The sequence below is a fragment of the Anomaloglossus baeobatrachus genome, chromosome 2 (assembly GCF_048569485.1).
Source record: "Anomaloglossus baeobatrachus isolate aAnoBae1 chromosome 2, aAnoBae1.hap1, whole genome shotgun sequence".
In the NCBI taxonomy this organism is placed as follows: domain Eukaryota; kingdom Metazoa; phylum Chordata; class Amphibia; order Anura; family Aromobatidae; genus Anomaloglossus; species Anomaloglossus baeobatrachus.
Genome location: NC_134354.1, coordinates 646,306,208 through 646,328,768, shown reverse-complemented (window position 1 = coordinate 646,328,768; position 22,561 = coordinate 646,306,208). Strand labels below are relative to the sequence as shown.

The window sequence follows — 22,561 nt, the reverse complement described above, 5'->3', positions numbered from 1 at the left end:
CGAGAAGTATCTGTTTTTATTTCTTTTCAATGGGTCACTAAGGTAAATAGCAGTAGTCCAAATAGTGGACAACCCCTTTAATACCACAAACAGATAATCCTATATTTAGCTTAATGTATCCCATGTATAATATTTAGGTCATTATTTGGTTCTATTTACACAGAGCTGTGAAATTGTGAATCATTGCAATAATTAAAGGGTTATTCCCATCTCCAAGATCCTATCCCAAAATGTAGTAGATATAATATTAGCAAATACTTCCAATTAAAAATGTAGTATAGTTCTCATGATTAGCTATGTCACTTACCTCATGTGCAGGGCATTGGAAGGCACTGCAGCAGCTTATGATTCACATGATTTGTTGGAAACATGAATACCTAAGTCACTGTAATGTCCTGCGTATGAGGTAAGTGACATAGCTAATCAGGAGAACTACATTACATTTCTAATTAGAGGTATTTGCTAATATTATTATTATTATTATTACACCTACTACATATTAGGATAGGATCTTGGAGATGGGAATAACCCTTTAAGTCTCTGTCCGGTTCAGTATGGCATGAGAATAATATGATTTGTCAGAGTTATCCAAAGTACACTACATTTGTGGCCTATCATAAATGTATGACCAGATTAACTCTTTGTGTACTGTGATTCATTGGAGAACTACAGGGAGTATCTCACTGGTGATGGAAATCCTTTACAATCTGTTATAGTACAGTGCAAGCTCCCAGGCACTACAGTAACAATAGTGTGGCACTGTGTTGCCAGGGACATTGGTTGTGAGGTGGTGGGAATGGGTTCTTAAAAGGAGGGAGCAGGGGAAGCTTCATTCAGCTATTATTAATGGCTGCTCTCACTGGAGCAGTGGCAGAATGATTAAACAGCAGTGATTGAATATCGTCATCTCCATTCACTTGACAGCTATGGGGGTTTGCTAAAGCCTAGTGATTAGCTGTTGGGTAAGCTGCCAGGCAGCCATGTATTTGTGATGTAGTGTTACATGGCAGATGCCAATAATAGTGGCTTTACCCTCTAACCAATATAGAGTGTTCCTAACAGGACGTATTTTGTCCTACTGCCACTTTATAGCTCATTGACATTATGTAATTATTTCTGTTTGTTTCGACAATTATATAGTTATAGTCAGGGCTGTATTTTGCCTTCATGCTGCCCTAGGCACTTTAAGTGGTCGCGCCCCTTAGTGACAACGTAAAACTGAGTTTTCGCACACGACATCTGTTTAAGGCAGATCTACTCTGTAGCACACTTTAAAAAGTATCAATAAGAAACTAACCCCCCCCCCCAATGGGAATCACCACAGGCACATCAAAACATAGCATGAGTATAAAATATTCCCACCACACCGTCCCCACTTATATACTGTGACTGTGACACTGCCCCTAATAAACTAAAACACCACACTGCCCTCCCTTATAAACTACTGTATATCCACCACATCTTCCTCGATTGTGAAATATGATCTGTACATTGTGAGGAGGGAGCAGCATGATGTGAGGACAATGTCCCATGCATGCTGCCCCCTCCTCACAATGTCCCATGCATGCTTCCCCCTCCTCACAATGTCCGATGCATGCTGCCCCCTCCTCACAATGTCCCATGCATGCTGCCCCCTCCTCACAATGTCCCTTGCATGCTGCCCCCTCCTCACAATGTCCCATGCATGCTGCTCCCTCCTCACAATGTCCCATGCATGCTTCCCCCTCCTCACAATGTCCCATGCATGCTGATCCCTCCTCACAATGTTCCATGCATGCTGCCCCCCCTTCACAATGTCCCATGCATGCTGCTCCCTCCTCACAATGTCCCATGCATGCTGCTCCCTCGTCACAATGTCTCATGCATGCTGCTCCCGCCTCACAATGTCCCATGCATGCTGCCCCCTCCTCACAATGTCCCTTGCATGCTGCCCCCTCCTCACAATGTCCCATGCATGCTGCTCTCTCCTCACAATGTCCCAGGCATGCTGCCCCCTCTTCACAATGTCCCATGCATGCTGCTCCCTCCTCACAATGTCCCATGCATGCTGCCCCCTCCTCACAATGTCCCATGCATGCTGCTCTCTCCTCACAATGTCCCATGCATGCTGCCCCCTCTTCACAATGTCCCATGCATGCTGCTCCCTCCTCACAATGTCCCATGCATGCTGCCCCCTCCTCACAATGTGCCATGCATGCTGCTCCCTCCTCACAATGTCCCATGCATGCTGCTCCCTCCTCACAATGTCTCATGCTTGATGCTCCCTCCTCACAATGTCTCATGCATGCTGCTCCCTCCTCACAATGTCTCATGCATGCTGCTCCCTCCTCACAATGTCTCATGCATGCTGATCCCGCCTCACAATGTCCCATGCATGCTGTTCCCGCCTCACAATGTCCCATGCATGCTGCTCCCTCCTCACAATGTCTCATGCATGCTGTTCCCTCCTCACAATGTCCCATGCATGCTGCCCCCTCCTCACAATGTCCCATGCATGCTGCTCCCTCCTCACAATGTCTCATGCTTGATGCTCCCTCCTCACAATGTCTCATGCATGCTGCTCCCTCCTCACAATGTCTCATGCATGCTGCTCCCTCCTCACAATGTCTCATGCATGCTGATCCCGCCTCACAATGTCCCATGCATGCTGTTCCCGCCTCACAATGTCCCATGCATGCTGCTCCCTCCTCGCCATGTCTCATGCATGCTGCTCCCTCCTCACAATGTCTCATGCATGCTGCTCCCTCCTCACAATGTCCCATGCATGCTGCTCCCTCCTCACAATGTCTCATGCATGCTGCTCCCTCCTCACAATGTCTCATGCATGCTGCTCCCTCCTCACAATGTCCCATGCATGCTGCTCCCTCCTCACAGTGTCCCATGCATGCTGCTCCCTCCTCACAGTGTCCCATGCATGCTGCCCCCTCCTCAGTGTCCCATGCATGCTGCCCCCTCCTCACAGTGTCCCATGCTTGCTGCCCCCTCCTCAGTGTCCCATGCATGCTGCTCCCTTCTCACAATGTCCCATGCATGCTGCCCCCTCCTCAGTGTCCCATGCATGCTGCCCCTTCTCACAATGTCTCATGCATGCCGTCCCTCTCCATGAGCTCCTAATGCTGCCTTCCTCTTTTCCATAATGAGACCTTCATGCTGCCCCACTCATGCTAAGACCACCACACTAACGCTTATGCTGAGACCCCCCCCACACACACTACCCCACTCTTGATATTGACTCCCCTACATTGCTCCACTCCATACTGATCCCACACATGCTGCCCCTTCTTTACAATGAGCTCCCAATGCTGCCACCTCTTATTCTGTGTCCTTACACTCCCCCCACCCAATCGATTTTGTCATTGCACTATCCCTCATCCCTTGTCCTCTGTCTCTAGCATTAGCCCCTCTCTCCCACTCCCCCAGCATCAGCCTCTCTCCCCCAGCATCAGCCTCTATCTTCCCTCAGCATCAGCCTCTCTCCCCCAGTCTCAGCCTTTGCCTGCCCCCAGCCTCAGCCTCCCTCCAGTCTCAGCCTCAGCCTCCCTCAAGTCTCAGCCTCAGCCTCCCTCCAGTCTCAGCCTCAGCCTCCCTACAGCCTCCCCCCAGTCTCGGCCTCAGTCTCCCTCCAGCCTCCCCCCAGTCTCAGCCTCCCTCCAGTCTCAGCTTCTGCCTCCCTCCAGCCTCCCCCCAGTCTCAGCCTCCCTCCAGCCTCCCCCCAGTCTCAGCCTCCCTCCAGCCTCCCCCCAGTCTCAGCCTCCCTCCAGCCTCCCTCCAGTCTCAGCCTCCCTCCAGCCTCACCCCAGTCTCAGCCTCAGCCTCCCTCCAGCCTCCCCTCAGTCCCAGCCTCTGCCTCTCTCCAGACTCCCCCCAGTCTCTGCCTCTGCCTCCCTCCAGCCTCCCCCCAGTCTCTGCCTCTGCCTCCCTCCAGCCTCCCCCCAGTCTCTGCCTCTGCCTCCCTCAAGCCTCCCCCCAGTCTCTGCCTCCCTTCAGCCTCCCCCCAGTCTCTGCCTCTGCCTCCCTCCAGCCTCCCCCCAGTCTCTGCCTCCCTCCAGCCTCCCCCCAGTCTCAGCCTCTGCCTCTCTCCAGTCTCAGCCTCTGCCTCCCTCCAGCCTCCCCCCAGTCTCAGCCTCTGCCTCTCTCCAGTCTCCCCCCAGTCTCAGCCTCCCTCCAGTCTCAGCTTCTGCCTCCCTCCAGCCTCCCCCCAGTCTCAGCCTCCCTCCAGCCTCCCCCCAGCCTCAGCCTCCCTCCAGCCTCCCTCCAGTCTCAGCCTCCCTCCAGCCTCCCCCCAGCCTCAGCCTCCCTCCAGCCTCCCTCCAGTCTCAGCCTCCCCTCAGTCCCAGCCTCTGCCTCCCTCCAGCCTCCCCCCAGTCTCTGCCTCCGCCTCCCTCCAGCCTCCCCCCAGTCTCAGCCTCAGCCTCCCTCCAGCCTCCCCTCAGTCCCAGCCTCTGCCTCTCTCCAGACTCCCCCCAGTCTCTGCCTCTGCCTCCCTCCAGCCTCCCCCCAGTTTCTGCCTCTGCCTCCCTCCAGCCTCCCCCCAGTCTCTGCCTCTGCCTCCCTCCAGCCTCCCCCCAGTCTCTGCCTCTGCCTCCCTCAAGCCTCCCCCCAGTCTCTGCCTCCCTCCAGCCTCCCCCCAGTCTCCTCCTCTGCCTCCCTCCAGCCTCCCCCCAGTCTCTGCCTCCCTCCAGCCTCCCCCCAGTCTCAGCCTCTGCCTCTCTCCAGTCTCAGCCTCTGCTTCCCTCCAGCCTCCCCCCAGTCTCAGCCTCTGCCTCCCTCCAGTCTCAGCCTCTGCCTCCCTCCAGCCTCCCCCCAGTCTCAGCCTCTGCCTCCCTCCAGCCTCCCCCCAGTCTCAGCCTCTGCCTCTCTCCAGTCTCAGCCTCTGCCTCTCTCCAGTCTCAGCCTCTGCCTCCCTCCAGCCTCCCTCCAGTTTCAGCCTCTGCCTCCCTCCAGTCTCAGCCTCTGCCTCCCTCCAGCCTCCCCCGAGTCTCAGCCTCTGCCTCCCTCCAGCCTCCCCCCAGTCTCAGCCTCTGCCTCCCTCCAGCCTCCCCCCAGTCTCAGCCTCTGCCTCCCTCCAGCCTTCCCCCAGTCTCAGCCTCTGCCTCCCTCCAGTATGAGCCTTTGCCGCCTCCCCCCCCCGCATGTGCAGATCTCCGGTCTGCATTAGAGACACTCCCACGCTCCTTATGAATCCACTTACCTGCTCCAGTGCCCGCCGCCATCTTCCTGGCTCACGTGAGTATCCTCTTCTGACACCAGCTTCCATCACGGCGTCATCCGCGGCGTCCTGCTGTGAGCTCTGCATGTGACGTCCACACAGCAGTGGACGCAGCACAGAGGAAGGAGCTGATTGGCGCGCGCCTGTGACCCCGGAAGTGCAGGCACCGGCAGTTCCGGGGTCAATCAGCTCCCTGTGCTCGGCAGCCACAAAAAAAAAAATGTAAAAAAAAAAAAAAAATTTTTTTTTTTTTTTTTTTTTTGCTGCCAGAAGGTGCCGCCCCTCACAATCTGCCGCCCTAGGCACCGGACCACGGGTGCCTAATGGTAAATACGGCCCTGGTTATAGTTAACAATGTGAATGCCCAAGAGATACAATATAAACCTACCAACCACCCTCATTATCACTCACACACAACACATAAAATTCAGATAGTTACAAGTGAATTTTTTAGACATAGAAAGAAATTAATGGATGACTACTTTTATCCCTTCATAACACAAGAGCCACACTTCTGATTCTCTCACTGATAAAATGTACACAGTTTCACCAACAGTATTCACTTATCCATTTGGACCTTTGGCCAAATGTTTCATGTTGAACTGGACACACAAAGAAATAAGTTGTTCTTGTTTTGATAAGGAGGCAGCAACATACTGGGGAAAGAAGAACACAACCCCACAATAACATTGACAAACAGTGATGTGCTGGCGCATAGCAGACCTGAGTGTGATTAACTAACACCTCCCATCTCCAGCAGTCAGTGTGGAGGGAGGGTCACTGCTGCAGAGGTGAATTTCATTACAATTAGTTTTAGTAGCTCTTCTCTCAATTTCAAATGAGCTTTATGGACAGAATAAAATACACATTAGCATTACCAAAGCAAGTGCAGTACAGCAACTACACAGCACTGCCCATTCCCCCCACACTGACTGCTGGAGATGAAAGATGTTAATCACACTCAGGTCTGCTGTGCTTTGGTACATGTAATCAATTTACAGTGAAGAGAGCAGACTGTGTCATTATAGCTCACATAAAGCCTGTTGTAAAGTCCCGTCACAGTGACGCAGTAACGATCTCGCCAGCAATCTCGTTAGGTGTGACACCTACCAGCGATCAGGCCCCTGCTGTGAGATCGCTAGTCGTTGCGGAAGGGTCTTCAAAGGTGATGTCCTGCTGGGCAGGACACATCACTGTGTTTGACACCTAACAATGACCTCCTATACAGGTCGCTTATCGTTATACAGATCGCTCATCATTGCTGCATTGTTGGTAAGGTCTGACTGTGTGACATCTCATCAGCGACCTCCCAGCGACTTACCAGCGATCCTTATCAGGTCTCATCGTTTTCGGGATCGCTCGTAAGTCGTTAAATGTGACAGGGGCTTTACTGTAGGGCACTGTTCTTTTTATCTTTAAGAGAGCTGGTAGAAGTGTTTGTACTCAGACTGCCGGAGATAAGAGCTGAAAACTGTCAGTTAATCACATTCAGTTCTGCTGTGCTCCAGCACATGTCATCACACTGCAGTGAGGAAAACAGACTGTTTGCTTGTCAATGCTATTGTGGAGGCAAGGTCTTCTTTCCCCAACTGTTGCTGCCTGCTTATGATTGGCCAGTGTCAGAAAGAGGAAGAAGTACATACCCCCAGTGAAATCTACCTGGTAATGCCCCCTTGAACTTAAGTAAATTTAACGGTTTAAGTGCTAAATGCTTTGATTGCTAATATCTCCACAACAGAGATGTAACATTAAAAAAGTTTTATTCTGTTCTGCAGCGAGTATAACATCATGTGTCCCGTTCATCATGAAATTTTTTTGAAAGGTGTTCTTTAAAGGTGCAACTAGAAGTTATTTATTTCTTTTAGAAGCACTATTAAAAGGGTTGTTTGGTTTAAAATGGTATACAGCCATAAGGGTGCTTTACACGCTGCGACATCGCTACCGATATATTGTCGGGGTCACGTCGTTAGTGACGCACATCCCGCGCCGGTAGCCACATCGCAGCGTGACATCAAGGAGTGACGATCAACAATCGCAAAATCGTTCAAAAACGGTGATCGTTGACACGTCCTCCTTTCCTTAATATCGTTGCTGCCACAGGTACAATGTTGTTCGACGTTCCTGCGGCAGCACACATCGCATAACGATCGCAAAAGCGTCGAAAATTGGTGATCTGTGTAGCGTCGGTCATTTTCATAATGTCGCACCAATAGGAGATACGATGTTGTTCCTCGTTCCTGCGGCAACACACATCGCTGTGTGTGAAGCCGCAGGAGCGAGGAACATCTCCTTACCTGCCTCCACCGGCTATGCGGAAGGAAGGAGGTGGGCAGGATGTTACGTCCCTCTCATCTCCGCCCCTCCGCTTCTATTGGCCGGCCGCTTAGTGACGCCGCAGTGATGTCACTATGATGCCGAACGCACCTCCTCCTTGAAGGAGGATTGTTTGGCAGTCACAGCGACGTTGCTGACAAGGTATGTGAGTGTGACGCTGCCGTAGCGATAATGTTCGCTACGGCAGCAATCACAAAATGTCGCACCAACGACGGGGGCGGGTGCTATCGCGCACAACATCGCTAGCAATCGCTAGCGATGTCGCAGCGTGTAAAGCACCCTATAGGGTCGAAGAACTATAAAATAATTATTACTCACCCTCCTTGGGTCCAGTGCTGACTCCCAGGTTGTTGTTTTTTTTAACAGGCTGCAGCAGTGACATCTACAGTGAACATCATTGCTGCAGCCAATCACTGTGCTCGATGTAGATGGCATGAGCTTATCAGCTTATGAGCCCAATTTTCTGCAGTAGAGTCAATGGATAATTTGCACATACACAAGTTTGAGTCTGCTTTTAAATGTAAGACATTCAACATATCATAGGTATAACTTACAAGGTGCCTATCACTAGTCTGTAGTTGCCTTAAGAGAGCAGCTTGAAGTCACAGACTAATGATTTTTCTAAATAACACTTATTATCAAATATGCTTATAAGTAAGGGTCCCTTATGCCACGCTAAATTACCCAACTTTGTAGTAAAACTTGGCTCAATACTTCGGTAGCTCCATGGCCGCACCTAACGATGAAAGTGCAAAATCTCGTGTTTTATCACTTCATGCTACTTTTTTTTTTTTTTTTTTTTAGCTAAACCAGCGCTACAGCAGGCATCCTTTGCTAAGAAGTTACTGAACATCATTATCATTTGGTTAGTGCTTAGTAAAGTGTGCGGCAGTGCTGGTTTAGCTCACGATGGGGGCTGGGACAGCGGCACAACCTGCATGCCAAGATTCCACAAGCCTGAAGCTAGAGCCTGACTTTACCTTTAGGGTGGCATTAGAGAAACTTCTCAGCATATTTGATAACAGGTGTTATTTAGAAAAATCATCAGTTTGTGAATGACAACTGTTTTCTTAAATAAAAAGGACAGCCTCAGACTGATAGATAGGTACTCTTGGTCAATTGGGTTGTGATCATCAGGCCAATGAGTTCTTTGTGCAGATTATTCTAATTTTAATTATTATTCTGTAGTTAATAATCCGATAATGTCTTTTTGTATTACAATTATAACCCCTTAACATGTTGTTATTAGTAGTAGTAGTAATTTTTGGCTTTCCAGTGTATCCACAAAACTGTTGCCAAACTTTCCAGTCCCCACTCTTTCCAAAAAACACCCCCATAAAATAAAAACGCAACTTGGACTTTCTTACTGACTGCCTATTAGAGTCTCTAAAAATGACAATGTTTGTAATTTTGATTATTTAATTATGTTCTTAAAACATCCTACTCTCTGAACACCATTTCAAAATGTTTATGGGAAGAAGGGGGTGTACACAAGTGTGGTAGATGAGCATTGTCACATTCCTGGACACATTAAAGTTAAAGGGAACCTGTCATGTGTAAAACCGCTATTACCCTGTAGATATGGGATGTACAGTATATGCAGGTTAATAGCGCACTAAAACTGCTTGGCAACTGCACTGAGAGCCATGGCTACTGAGAGGAAATTAACTTTATTGTTCCCGGCAGCCTCTGGCTTTCACTCATAGAGGCGTGGCCGGAGCAGTTTCAGTCGCCGCTTAGTACATGGTGAGCAGCATATGTAACCACGTCCCCGCACTGACTGACAGCTAGCTCAACAGTGACTCATTCCAGAGCCAGCTGTCAGTCAGTGCTGGGCATGGTGACCACTGCTGCTCACCATATACTGAGTGATACTGAAGCTGCTGCGGCCGCGCCTCTATGACTGAAAACAAGAAACTCCTGGGAGAAATAAAGCTCATTTACTCCTGGAAATCAGGCCGTCAGTTTTGCAACCGGTAAGTTTTAGAATGCTATGAACCTGCAGATGAACCCCATATTTGCAGGTTAAGGTTTTGTGTGCATAGTGCGTTTTTTTATGCGTTTTTTGGTGCAGTTTTGTGACAAAAAAAATGCCTATCCTTATACCAGCAAAGTCAATGAGAACTCTGAAGTGCGGTGCGCACGTTGCTTATTTTTTTTTCTTGCAGATTTTGGTGCAGAAAATAATCTGCAGCGTGTCAATTGTTGGTGCGATTTTTTTTTCCTGAGTTTTGTAGCCCTTCCAGCCATTGACGTCACTAAAAAAATGCATGGCACAAAAAACGCACTAAAAACCCACCAAAGCGCAGCAAAAATGCATGCCTTTTTTGCGACAATGTGCAGAGTTTGGTACAGAAAATTTCTTTACCAAATACTCAGCATACGCACATACCCTGATGGTGGGTTTTTTTTACATGACTGGTTCACTTTAAGAAAGGAAGCATACATCCCAATTGGTCATTTTTGTTTTGTGCAACATTGAAGTATGTGTTTGTCCTAACAGATGCAGCTCCACAAGGCCTGGCTCCTGCTCTTCAGCCTATGGATGTCCTGCCCTTTATTTGCATGCTTGGACAGAGATAATATTCCAAATATCCATTCAAGTGGAAACCAATCAGCAGAAAAGGCTCTGCAGGTCAGAGAAACTGAAATGCAGAATGGATCTTATATGGAGGAGGCTGAAAAAGAACAAGGATATTATCTAAAGCAGCTGTTTCATCTGTATGGCGAGAATGACACCTTAACTTATGAAGGACTCACTTTACTGCTGAAAAACCTGGGACTTGGTGAAGTGCAGGTGAATGAAAAAATGATTGAGAAATAGTGTTTGATTCATGATACAACAGGAAACACACCGGCTTAACACAGTGTTAACTGTTTAAAGAAACGGTAAAGAAAAAAAAAAATCATAAAAGTAAATGGGAGATAAACTTGCCTATATTACTCATCAGTCTGCAGCATTTTCTGCTGAAGGCTATTGTTAGCACCATCTTGGTATTCCTCTGAAGCTCAGCCACAGACTGGCTTCATAGGAGATCATTATATGTACAATGTTTTTTTAAGAAACAAATATGGAAAATGTGAAATCTTTATCAGCCACATTTTCCTATCCAAAAATATGGAAATAAAAAAACAAATTTGGAATATCCACATCCATAAAAAGTCAGATCTATCAAAATATAAAATTATTTAACCTATAAAGTAAAAAAAAAAATAATTAAATGTACTGCTAAAATTATTTTCCGTTGCAGCAACACCCAAAAATGCAATATGAAACAATGAAAATGTTGACAACACCGCCAAAATTGCATTTTTCAAGTCACACCACCTCACTAAAAATAGGTGGCTGAGGAGCTGTAAGTGCATCGTCACGCCCCACTGCATTTCCAGACACATAACAGTACATACAAAACATCAAAACTCAATTTCTCACTGCTGGAGCATTGTTTTGGGGTGAAAAAAGGGATCAACTTACTCATCTTTTAGAGGGCTGCACAGTCATGGAAATGTGTTGGGGATGTAGAAAAATTTGAAAAGTTTCCCTTAAAGGGTTTATCCATGAAAAAAGTGAATTTTAAAGTTAATTTTAATCAATAGATCTTGTAATATTAATAAGTTCACCAGTTGGATGTGTTTTAATTTTTTTTTTGCCTGTACTGAGATAATCTTATATATTAAATATACCACATCTCCTGGGCAGGGGAGGAAGTAAAAGAGTATATAGACATTACAGCACAGAATTATAGTTGATTTTTTGTGAGGTAAAACATTTCCCTGCCTCTTTTTAAAAACTGTTTTACGTCAAAGAATTATTTTTGACCCTGTACTGTAATGTCTGTATACTCTTTTACTTCCTCCCTGGCCCAGGAGCTGTGGTATGATCAGACCATGTCCCTGTACAGTCAGACACGGCCATTACACAGTACATAGCAGGGACACATGTATAAGATTATCTCAGCACATTAATATTTTATTTAAAGACATCCAATTGTGGAACTTATTATTATTACAAGATCTATTGATTAAAATTAACTTTGTTGCTGAGAAAACCCCATTTGGGAATATGGCACATGTACATGTGGCATGTATCAGGACATTCTGTGGTGTCTTATAATTAGAGATGAGCGGACCTGTGAAAGTTTGGTTCAGCTGGACTTTAGTTAAAGTTCGGTTTGGAACTCGGATTTGGACTGAACCCCAATGGAAGTCACTGATTGGCAGTTCGGGTCTCCATCCACATGCAGCCAGCCATAAACAGATCACTTCTGGGGGTGGACTAGCAGGGTTTTTCCTTTGTTTTTTTAGTTTGGTGCACACTACATCGCACTGTTGTTACCCCCAGTGGGAGCCGATCAAACACTGCTAGCGTCTTGCACTGGGTTGGGCACTGAGCGTAAATGAGCACAGCGTTGCTCACGCGAGTGGTTCCATACGTAAAGCACCCAACTCGAACTTTTCATTTTTTTGTAAAGTCTGTGTTTGTACGAAAACCGTACCTCAGGTTCGCTCAACTGTACTTATAATATCTTCTGACTAGAGATGAGAAGACCCAAACTATAAAGTTTGGTGTTTGTACCGAACACCGACTTTACGATAAAAACAGATTGGGTTCGGCGATCGGGTGCTTTACGCATGCAAACCACTTGAGTGAGCATCGCTGTGCTCAGATACACTCAATGCTTGGCCCAGTGCAAGCCGCTTGCAGTATTTCAACGGCTGACACTGAGGGTAAAATCAGTGTTATCAGATGTAGTGTTTACAAGATAAATAAATAATAATAATGAAAAACCCCGCCCTCCCTTCTCTGGAAGTGATCTGTAGAAGGCTGGCTGTATGTGGGAGGAGAGCCGAACTGCCCAATCAGTGACCTCAAATGAGGCTCAGGTCACGTTCGGGTACAGAATAGAACTTTATCTAATGTATGGCAGAACCCGAACTTCCACGGGTCCGCTCATCTCTACTCCTGACAGATAAAAATGTATACAACAAATTAATTAGTTGCATAATAACCTTTCTCTAGAATATCTACTGCCATCTTACAGAAGCCTCCTATGTATATGTACTGTAGTGTATCTGCGTTAATATTCCCACCTATCGCCACTTTCTCCAGTATCCATGCTGTTCTGTTCCTCTCCTCAGTGTTGCCATCGCGCTTTAGACTATCTGGCTACTTTTTCTATATTCTATGTGTGAGCTGAAGTCTCTTACCTTATTCTGACGCTCCATGAGCTTACATCGTAAAAGCCACTAGTTGATCATGCTGATACCGTAGCAGTGAGAGTCTGAAGAGCGGTGATGTCACTAAGAAGAGGAGCAGAACGGCACTAGATCCCGGAGAAGGCGGTGGTAGTTGAGTATATTAAACACACAAATACTATACTACATACACATACATACAAATTTAATTAAAAAAATAAAATTTCATTGGCGTTCTTCTTTAAATCCAGGTTTAAACATTCACATTGGGTATTTGTTGATGAAATTTGGGTGCAAATTACAGAGGAAAAACTATGTTTTGTGACTGGAACTAAAATGTATTGTTATTCTAAACAAATAAAAACAAGTTATTCCTCTCTGCTTCCATCCCATTCCATATCCCCAGGTTGTAGAGATACACCACAGAGAACTGGGACATGATCACGTCTCGCATCTGGATATCCTGGATGTTCAAGAAAAAAAACACATACATGTGCACTCTGCCAGCGAACATCAATCACTCCTCACAAACCCCGAGGAAACCAGGTACAATAGCAGATACATTTTGCATCACAATCAATAGAAGCTATGACATTAATTTTTCAGGGAAATCAGAAAACTAGAACGCCCAGGACAGTATTAACAAATATTTATAAAAAGAATTGATAACTACTGCTAAATTCTTTTCTTTTTTTTCTCTCACTTGATAATAGTGGAAATGACAGCTCAGATACATCACTCAAGAATGACATCCCACATCCGGTAACAAAAGAGCCAGAAACCAGAAAAATCACACACCAAGATAGGAAAAGAGTAAATGTGAAACAGCTGCAAACACAATGGCAAAGCACTGACATCCTTCAACACTTGCTGAATCTTCATCAGTCTGAGAACGTCCATCAGCATGAAGACGTAAGTCACTTCTGATTTGCAGAACTCTTGTCACATTTCTAAATTACCAAAGCTCCTTTTCAGACCTCATTTAGAAGTTCCTTTTAAATGTATATATTCTATGTGTGTTTTTCACGGATCAAACACGTACCCATTACAGCTTATGGTACTGTACACTTGCCTGTGTTTTGTTTGTGGACAATATGCCTGCTAAAAAAAAATCAGACGCATGTCTGATCCATTTCCTTATATAAAAATCACCCATATAAGTCTATGGGTCCATGGAAGTGAAGAACAAACATACAGCAGGGTCGGACTGGGGTTTCTGGGGCCCACAGGAGGAACTGACTCTAGGGGCCACAATACAACTATATGCAAATACGTGTAAGGCTATGTGCGCACGTTGTGTAGTGTTCATGCTGAAAAATCTGCCGTGATTTGGCAGTGCATGTGCGCTTCAAATTGCTGCAGAAACACTGCGTAAGGCCGCTGTCACACTTGCGACTGTAAAATCGGTCCGATTCTCATGCTAGAAAGTAGCATGAGCTCTGCCCGAGTGTTGATCGTGTGCAATGCAACTGTAATGTGATTCTGTGATTTTTCTCTAGGTTGTAGTCCGTGTGCAATCCGTGCGTGATACGTATGTGATCCGTTTTTATTCTCAGCAGCTATGTCATCTGCCATTCAGCTTTGCTACATGCCCGCTGACAGCAGACAGACAGAGCCGCACGATCAGAATGAACTCAGATGAACTTCACACGACTTCATTGTCATCCCGCGGCTATGTCTGTGTGTCGCGGCCTGATTTTCAGTCACCGGTGAAGGTCTCACTGGTGACTGCAAATCCCCTGAGTGACTGAAGTGATCTGTGCGATCAACGGTGCCGTCATTGAGGTTCCCCACGGCCACAGCTGGAGTCCTCCACCTTAGAGCGGTGGCCGCGGGTAACCTGAGTGAGGTCATCGCTGAGAGCGCGACTCACTTCAGTTACTGCGGGGAGCTCACAGAGAGCGGTCGTGGTGTGTGGCCGCTCTCTGTCAGCTTCCGACGTAGCAGAGCTGAAAGCGTCGTGGGACCTCTGTGGATTACGTCGGACCTGGAGGGGTATTTGGGGAGTTTAATAAAGTGGTGAAAGAGGGTGGGGGTTTTTTTTTGTCATTTATTCCAAATAAAGGATTTTTGGGTGTATGTGTTTATTTTCTTTAACTTACAGGTTAATCATGAAAGGTATCTCGGGGAGATGCCTGCCATGATTAACCTAGGACTTCGTGGCCGCTATGGGCTGCCTTTAACTCCTTATTACCCCGATTGTCACTGCACCAGGGAAATTCGGGATGAGCCGGGTACAGTCCCGGGACTGTCGCATCTAATGGATGCGGCAATTCTGGGCGTCTGCTGGCTGATATTTTTAGGGTGGAGGTCTCCCCATAACGTGGGGATCCCCATCCTGACAATACCAATACCAGCCTCCAGCTGTATAGCTTTACCTTGGCTGGTATGAAAATTGGGGGGGACCGCACAACGTTTTTTTTAAATTATTTATTTATTTTACTGCACGATATAGACACGCCCACCGGCAGCTGTGATTGGTTACAGTGAGACAGCTGTCACTCAACATGGGAGCGTGTCTGACTGCAACCAATCATAGGCACTAGTGGGCATGGAAAGTAGTGAATACGAGATGGAATAATGAGCGGCCAGCATTTTCAATAAAGGAAAAGCCGCCGGAGCTTTGTGACAGCCGTGCAGCGCCACGCCCGTGATCGGTGAGTATGAGAGAGGGGGTGAGAGGGAGAGACCGACAGAGAGAGATAGAGACCGAGAGAGAGACCGATCCACAGAGAGAGAGGGATTGACTGACATCAACCGACCTCATTCATTTACAGTATTCTCTGCAAAATGCAATAAATGTATTTAGAAAAATGCATTTCACTAGGATGGTCTGTGTGCCGTCTGTGTGACATCCGTTTTTTCTTTCGCACCCATAGACTTGCATTGGAGTGACTCGTGCGAGAAACTCTAAAAATCGCAGCATGCTGCGATTTTTTTTTCTCAGTCCGATTTGAGCTGCGAAAAAAAAGCAGATCAGAGCTGCCTCATTGCTTAACATTGGTTCAAGTGCAATGCAAAATTTTTTCGCATTGCACTCGTGCGAGTCAATCGCAAGTGTGACACCGGCCTAATGGATGCAGTGTGTCTACAGAATAGATGCCGATTTCATGCGCTCGGGATGCTGCCTGTCCAATAGACAGAGTAGGAGCAGCATCCAAAGCGCTCGGAATAAGTGACATGTTGCTTATATGAGCGCAGCGATTTGGATCAAAATTTCAGCATGGAAATTGCTGCGCTCTCAAACGCAACGTGCGGATGGATTATGCACAATCTTCATAGATTGTGGTGGGGACGCAGGATGCATGCGTTTACATTGCAGTGCAATATGCAGCGTAAACGCATGAAATTACGCAACGTGCGGACACAACATTAGCCGTTATCCCTGTTATATTGGAGCATCAGCCGTAAAATACAGGAGTCTCCAATATCACCAATCCACAGTATCAGGGATAACTTATTAATTGATGGAATCCGACCATTGAAAACTGCACCAATCGAAAGAATGTGGAACTTTAAGGCCGCTTTACACGCTGCGACATCGCTAGCCGATGCTAGCGATGTCGAGCGGGATAGCACCCACCCCCATCATACGGCCGATATGTGGCGATCTCGTAGCGTGTAAAGCCACCTTTAGTCCCTGACACAGCACTTTAAATCCCATATTAAACTGTAGCAGCAGCTTGAAATAGTGACCGCAGCTTTATTCATCCTCTTTGGGGCGGCCAAAAAAAGCCAAGTGCAGAGCTCACAGCCACTGAGGGAATGAATGGATCAGTGGTTGAGTCGTACATGAGCTCTAGTTTAAGGGTCCCGTTACACGTAGCAACGTTCCAGCGATCCCGACAACGATACGACCTGGTCAGGATCGCTGGTACGTTGTGTGGTAGAGCCACTCCCTCAGCAGTAGGAGATGGATGCAGGAACACCTCACGTGTCGATTTTCACCTGGTTTATTATCATCAGCCACAATCCATCTACAAAAGACATACTACTTCCTCCAGCACAGGAAAATACAAAGCAGAACCATGAGTGTGTCAAGAGGCCTTGCTTTTACCTCTGCGACCACACCCCGAGGTGGAGATATGGTGAACAGCCATCCCACCCATCTCTTTAGCTGTCCATACCAAACCCGGCCCAGGTAATACAAATTAACCCTCTCAGCACCTAATATGCTGGAGTACTACATCCGGGTTCACATCACTGATTGCAGTCGTCGCAGCCAGAGCCGCCATCAGAGCATTACTGCTGTGCCTGGTGTAGGGGGCCCGGTGAAGAGAGGGGGCCCGGCCAGGCCCGGGGTAAATGCTTATCTTTAGCCTCAGGCAGGACGGGCCCCTTCTCTTCACCAGGCCCCAGTCACAGGAGCAGCAGCAGCAGAGGGGCCCGCAGTGTCGCTTCATTACCAGACATGACTAATTTGCATGTGAAGGGACGGAACATGCAAATTAGCCAGTGCTGTAGTGGAGGCAGGGTCAGTGGAGCAGAGCAGAGCGTGTCATCGCTGTGCCGTGCAGCAGGAGGTGAGGTCATCACTCTGAGACCTCATTACACTCCTGCAACAGCGGCTGAGATGGCGAAGACGCAGCAGCCAGCGGGACAGGTAAGCGCTGTGAGCCGAAGATTTGCTGATCTCTGCACCAGGCCCGCACTGATCTCTGACGGGGGGTGGGGGTGTTGGGGGGGCGCTGATCTCTGCCCCTTTGTGCTGATATCTGCCCGGGGTAACGGGGGGGGGGGGCGCTGATCTCTGCATGGGGTGGGGCGGCGCTGATCTCTGCCTGGGGGAAGGGGGGGTGCTGATCTCTGCCCAGGGCCCGCGCTGATCTCTGTCCGGGGCCCGCGCTGATCTCTGCCCGGGGCCCGCGCTGATCTTTGCCCGGGGTAAGGGGGGTGCTGATCTCTGCATGGGGCACACTGATCTCTGCCTGGGGGGCGGCGCTGATCCTTGCCCGGGGCCCACTGATCTCTGCCTGGGGGGGCGGCGCTTATCTTTGCCCGGGGCCCACTGATCTCTGCTGAAGGCGGGGGGGTGCTGATCTCTGCGCGTGGCCGCCCGCAGACCCCAGCCCCTGTCTTGCTTCAGCTAGATCAGGGCTGGCCTATGGTCTTCTGGCCTCTCTGCTGTGAGCCTCCTGGCCTCTCTGCTGTGCGCCTCCCTCTGCTGTGAGCCTCCTGCCTCTCTGCTTTGAGCCTTCCTCGCCTGTGGTCTCCTGACCTCTCTGCTGTGAGCCTCCTGGCCTCTCTGCTGTGAGACTCCTGGCATCTCTGCTTTGAGCCTCCCTCTGCTGTGAGCCTCCTGCTTCTCTGGTGTGAGCCTCCTGGCCTCTCTGCTCTGAGCCTCCTGCCTCCCACTGCTGTGTGCCACCCTCCCAGTGCGGTGTGCCACCCTCTCTAAATTGCTGTCTGTGCCCCCTCAGTCCTGTTCATGTCTCCAGTCCTGTTTGTGCCCCTCTAGTGTTGTCCGTGCCACCACCAGTACTGTCCGAGCCCCAGCCCCTCCTGTGATGTGCATATGCCCCCAGTCCCTCCTGTGATGTATATACAGTGCCTTGCGAAAGTATTCGGCCCCCTTGAATTTTTCAACCGTTTTCCACAGTTCAGGCTTCAAAGATAAAAAAATTACATTTTATGGTGAAGAATCAACAGCAAGTGGGACACAATTGTGAAGCTGACTGATATTTATTGCTTATTTTAATTTTTTGTAAAAAATAAATAACTGAAAATTAGGGCGTGCAATATTATTCATCCCCTTTACTTTAAGTGCAGCAAACTCACTCCAGAAGTTCATTGAGGATCTCTGAATGATCCAATATTGTCCTAAATGACTGATGATGATAAATATAAGCCAGCTGTGTGTAATCAAGTCTCCCTATAAATGCACCTGCTCTGTGATAGTCTCAGTATTCTGTATAAAGCGCAAATAGCATCATGAAGACCAAGGAACACAACAGGGAGGTCCATGATACTGTTGTGGAGAAGTTTAAAGCCGGATTTGGTTACAAAAAGATTTCCACAACTTTAAACACACTAAGAAGCACTGTGCAAGCGATCTTATTGAAATGGAAGGAGTATCATACCACTGCAAATCTACCAAGACCCGGCCGTCCATCCAAACTTTCATCTCAAACAAGGAGAAGATGCAGCCAAGAGGCCTATGATGACTCTGGATGAACTGCAGAGATCTACAGCTGATGCTGGAGAGTCTGTCCATAGGACAACAATCAGTCGTAGACTGCACAAATCTGGCCTTTATGGAAGAGTGGCAAGAAGAAAGCCATTTTTCAAAGATATCCATAAAAAGTGTTGTTTAAATTTTGCCACAAGCCACCTGGGAGACACCAAACATGTGGAAGAAGGTGCTCTGGTCAGATGAAACCAAAATCGAAGTTTTTGGGCACAATGCCAAACGATATGTTTGGCGTAAAAACAACACAGCTCATCACCCTGAACGAACACACCATCCCCACTGTCAAACATGGTGGTGGCAGCATCAAGGTTTGGGCCTGCTTTTCTTCAACAGGGAAGATGGTTAAAATTGATTGGAAGATGGATGGAGCCAAATACAGAACCATTCTTGAAGAAAACCTGTTGGAGTCTGTAAAAGATCTGAGACTGGGACGGAGATTTGTCTTCCAACAAGACAATGATCCCAAACAAAGCAAAATCTACAATGGAATGGTTCACAAATAAATGTATCCAGGTGTTAGAATGGCCAAGTCAAAGTCCAGACCTGAATCCAATCGAGAATCTGTGGAAAGAGCTGAAAACTGCTGTTCACAAACGCTCTCCATCCAATCTCACTCAGCTCCAGTTATTTGCAAAGGAAGAATGGGCAAGAATTTCAGTCTCTCCATGTGCAAAACTGATAGACACATACCCCAAAAGACTTGCAGCTGTAATTGCAACAAAAGTACAAAGTATTAATTTACAGGGGATGAATAATATTGCACGCCCCAATTTTCAGTTATTTATTTTTTATAAAAAGTTTAAAATAAGCAATAAATATCGTTCAACTTCACAATTGTGTCCCACTTGTTGTTGATTCTTCACCAGAACATTAACATTTTTATCTTTCTGTTTGAAGCCTGAAATGTGGGAAAAGGTTGAAAAATTCAAGGGGGCCGAATACTTTTGCAAGGCACTGTATATACTAGAATGTGCCCAGGAGGGGGATGTATATAGCAGGAGTGGCCCAGGATGGGACATATATACCTAAACGGGGACATATATACAAAGAAAAAGACATATATTTCAGGAGGGGGACACACATATATATATAGATATATATATATACACACACACACACACACATATATACAGTGCCTACAAGTAGTATTCAACCTCCTGCAGATTTAGCAGGTTTGATAAGATGCAAATAAGTTAGAGCCTGCAAACTTCAAACAAGAGCAGGATTTATTAACAGATGCAATCTTACAAACCAACAAGTTATGTTGCTCAGTTAAATTTTAATAAATTTTCAACATAAAAGTGTGGGTCAATTATTATTCAACCCCTAGGTTTAATATTTTGTGGAATAACCCTTGTTTGCAATTACAGCTAATAATCGTCTTTTATAAGACCTGATCAGGCCGGCACAGGTCTCTGGAGTTATCTTGGTCCACTCCTCCATGCAGATCTTCTCCAAGTTATCTAGGTTCTTTGGGTGTCTCATGTGGACTTTAATCTTGAGCTCCTTCCACAAGTTTTCAATTGGGTTAAGGTCAGGAGACTGGAGACTGACTAGGCCACTGCAACACCTTGATTTTTTCCCTCTTGAACCAGGCCTTGGTTTTCTTGGATGTGTGCTTTGGGTCGTTGTTTTGTTGGAAGATGAAATGATGACCCATCTTAAGATCCTTGATGGAGGAGCGGAGGTTCTTGGCCAAAATCTCCAGGTAGGCCGTGCTATCCATCTTCCCATGGATGCGGACCAGATGGCCAGGCCCCTTGGCTGAGAAACAGACCCACAGTATGATGCTGCCACCACCATGCTTGACTGTAGGGATGGTATTCTTGGGGTCGTATGCAGTGCCATCCAGTCTCCAAACGTCACGTGTGTGGTTGGCACCATAGATCTCGATCTTCGTCTCATCAGACCAGAGAACCTTGAACCAGTCTGTCTTAGAGTCCTCCAAGTGATCATGAGCAAACTGTAGACGAGCCTTGACATGACGCTTTGAAAGTAAAGGTACCTTACGGGCTCGTCTGGAACGGAGATCATTGCAGTGGAGTACGTTACTTATGGTATTGACTGAAACCAATGTCCCCACTGCCATGAGATCTTCCCGGAGCTCCTTCCTTGTTGTCCTTGGGTTAGCCTTGACTCTTCGGTCAAACCTGGCCTCGGTACGGGTGGAATCTTTCAAAGGCTGTCCAGGACGTGGAAGGCTAACAGTAGTTCCATAAGCCTTCCACTTCCGGATGATGCTCCCAACAGTGGAGACAGGTAGGCCCAACTCCTTGGAAAGGGTTTTGTACCCCTTGCCAGCCTTGTGACCCTCCACGATCTTGTCTCTGATGGCCTTGGAATGCTCCTTTGTCTTTCCCATGTTGACCAAGTATGAGTGCTGTTCACAAGTTTGGGGAGGGTCTTAATTAGTCAGAAAAGGCTGGAAAAAGAGATAATTAATCCAAACATGCGAAGCTCATTGTTCTTTGTGCCTGAAATACTTCTTAATACTTTAGGGGAACCAAACAGAATTCTGGTGGTTTGAGGGGTTGAATAATAAATGACCCTCTGAATAAACTTTTCACCATTTAAAAAAAACAAACAAAGAAATAACATTCTTTTTTGCTGCAGTGCATTTCACACTTCCAGGCTGATCTACAGTCCAAATGTCACAATGCCAAGTTAATTCCGAATGTGTAAACCTGCTAAATCTGCAGGGGGTTGAATACTACTTGTAGGCACTGTATATACACACACATATATATATATATATATATATATATATATATATATATATATATATATATATATATATATATATATATATATATATATATATATATATATATATTACACATGTTTTTCCAAGAGGGGCAGTGAGACTGGAGGAGGTTTTAGGGGTGGAGACGGAGCTGGGGTGGAGCCTGGGCGGAGTCCCAAGGGGGCCTGAGAATGTTGCCAGTATGGGGCCCTGAAATTCCTAGTGGCGGCCCTGGTCACAGCGACACATATCTCCCCTCGTGCACATCACCAGTGATCACATCACATATTCCCCCCCTCTGCCCAAAGCCGGGGCATGGGCACCATCAACCACTAAACAGGGGAGCCGCGACAGGGCATCTGCATTCCCATGTAACTTCCCAGGCCTGTGCTCTATATGGAAGGCAAAGTCTTGAAGGGCTAGAAACCACCTGGTCACCCTAGCGTTCTTTCCCTGACTACTTCTCAACCATGTCAGTGGCGCATGATCAGACCCTAGCCTGAATTTACGGCCTAGCAGGTAGTATTTTAGAGAGTCCACTGCCCACCTAATGGCTAGGCATTCCTTTTCCACAATGGCATAGTTTTTCTCACAAGAGGAGAGTTTCCTACTCAGGTAAAGCACTGGATGTTCCTCGCCATGTATTTCCTGTGGCAGCACAGCTCCCAACCCGACCACCAAAGCATCAGTCTGAAGCACAAACTCCTTTGTAAAGTCAAGTGCCACCAGGACTGGCTGCCGACACAGAGCAGACTTCAAGTCCTGGAACGCCACCTCTGCCTCAGAGGTCCACTTGGCCACCGATGGCTTCACAGCCCTGAGATCAGTCAGCGGAGCGGCCCTCATAACAAACTTCGCTACAAACCGGCGGTAGTATCCGACGATTCCC

The 22,561-nt window shown here is 47.2% G+C and overlaps 1 protein-coding gene across 4 annotated transcripts in view; it reads left to right on the top strand.

The window, feature by feature from the left end:
* Positions 1–22,561, top strand: part of SLC39A5 (solute carrier family 39 member 5) — a 147,754-nt gene that overhangs the window by 30,751 nt on the left and 94,442 nt on the right. For all 4 annotated transcript variants that reach the window (XM_075334418.1, XM_075334419.1, XM_075334421.1 and 1 more), the window contains exons 2-4: positions 10,047–10,340; positions 13,146–13,285; positions 13,453–13,651. In XM_075334418.1, coding sequence (XP_075190533.1) covers positions 10,047–10,340; positions 13,146–13,285; positions 13,453–13,651 — 633 coding nt within the window. The remainder of the gene's footprint in view (positions 1–10,046; positions 10,341–13,145; positions 13,286–13,452; positions 13,652–22,561) is intronic.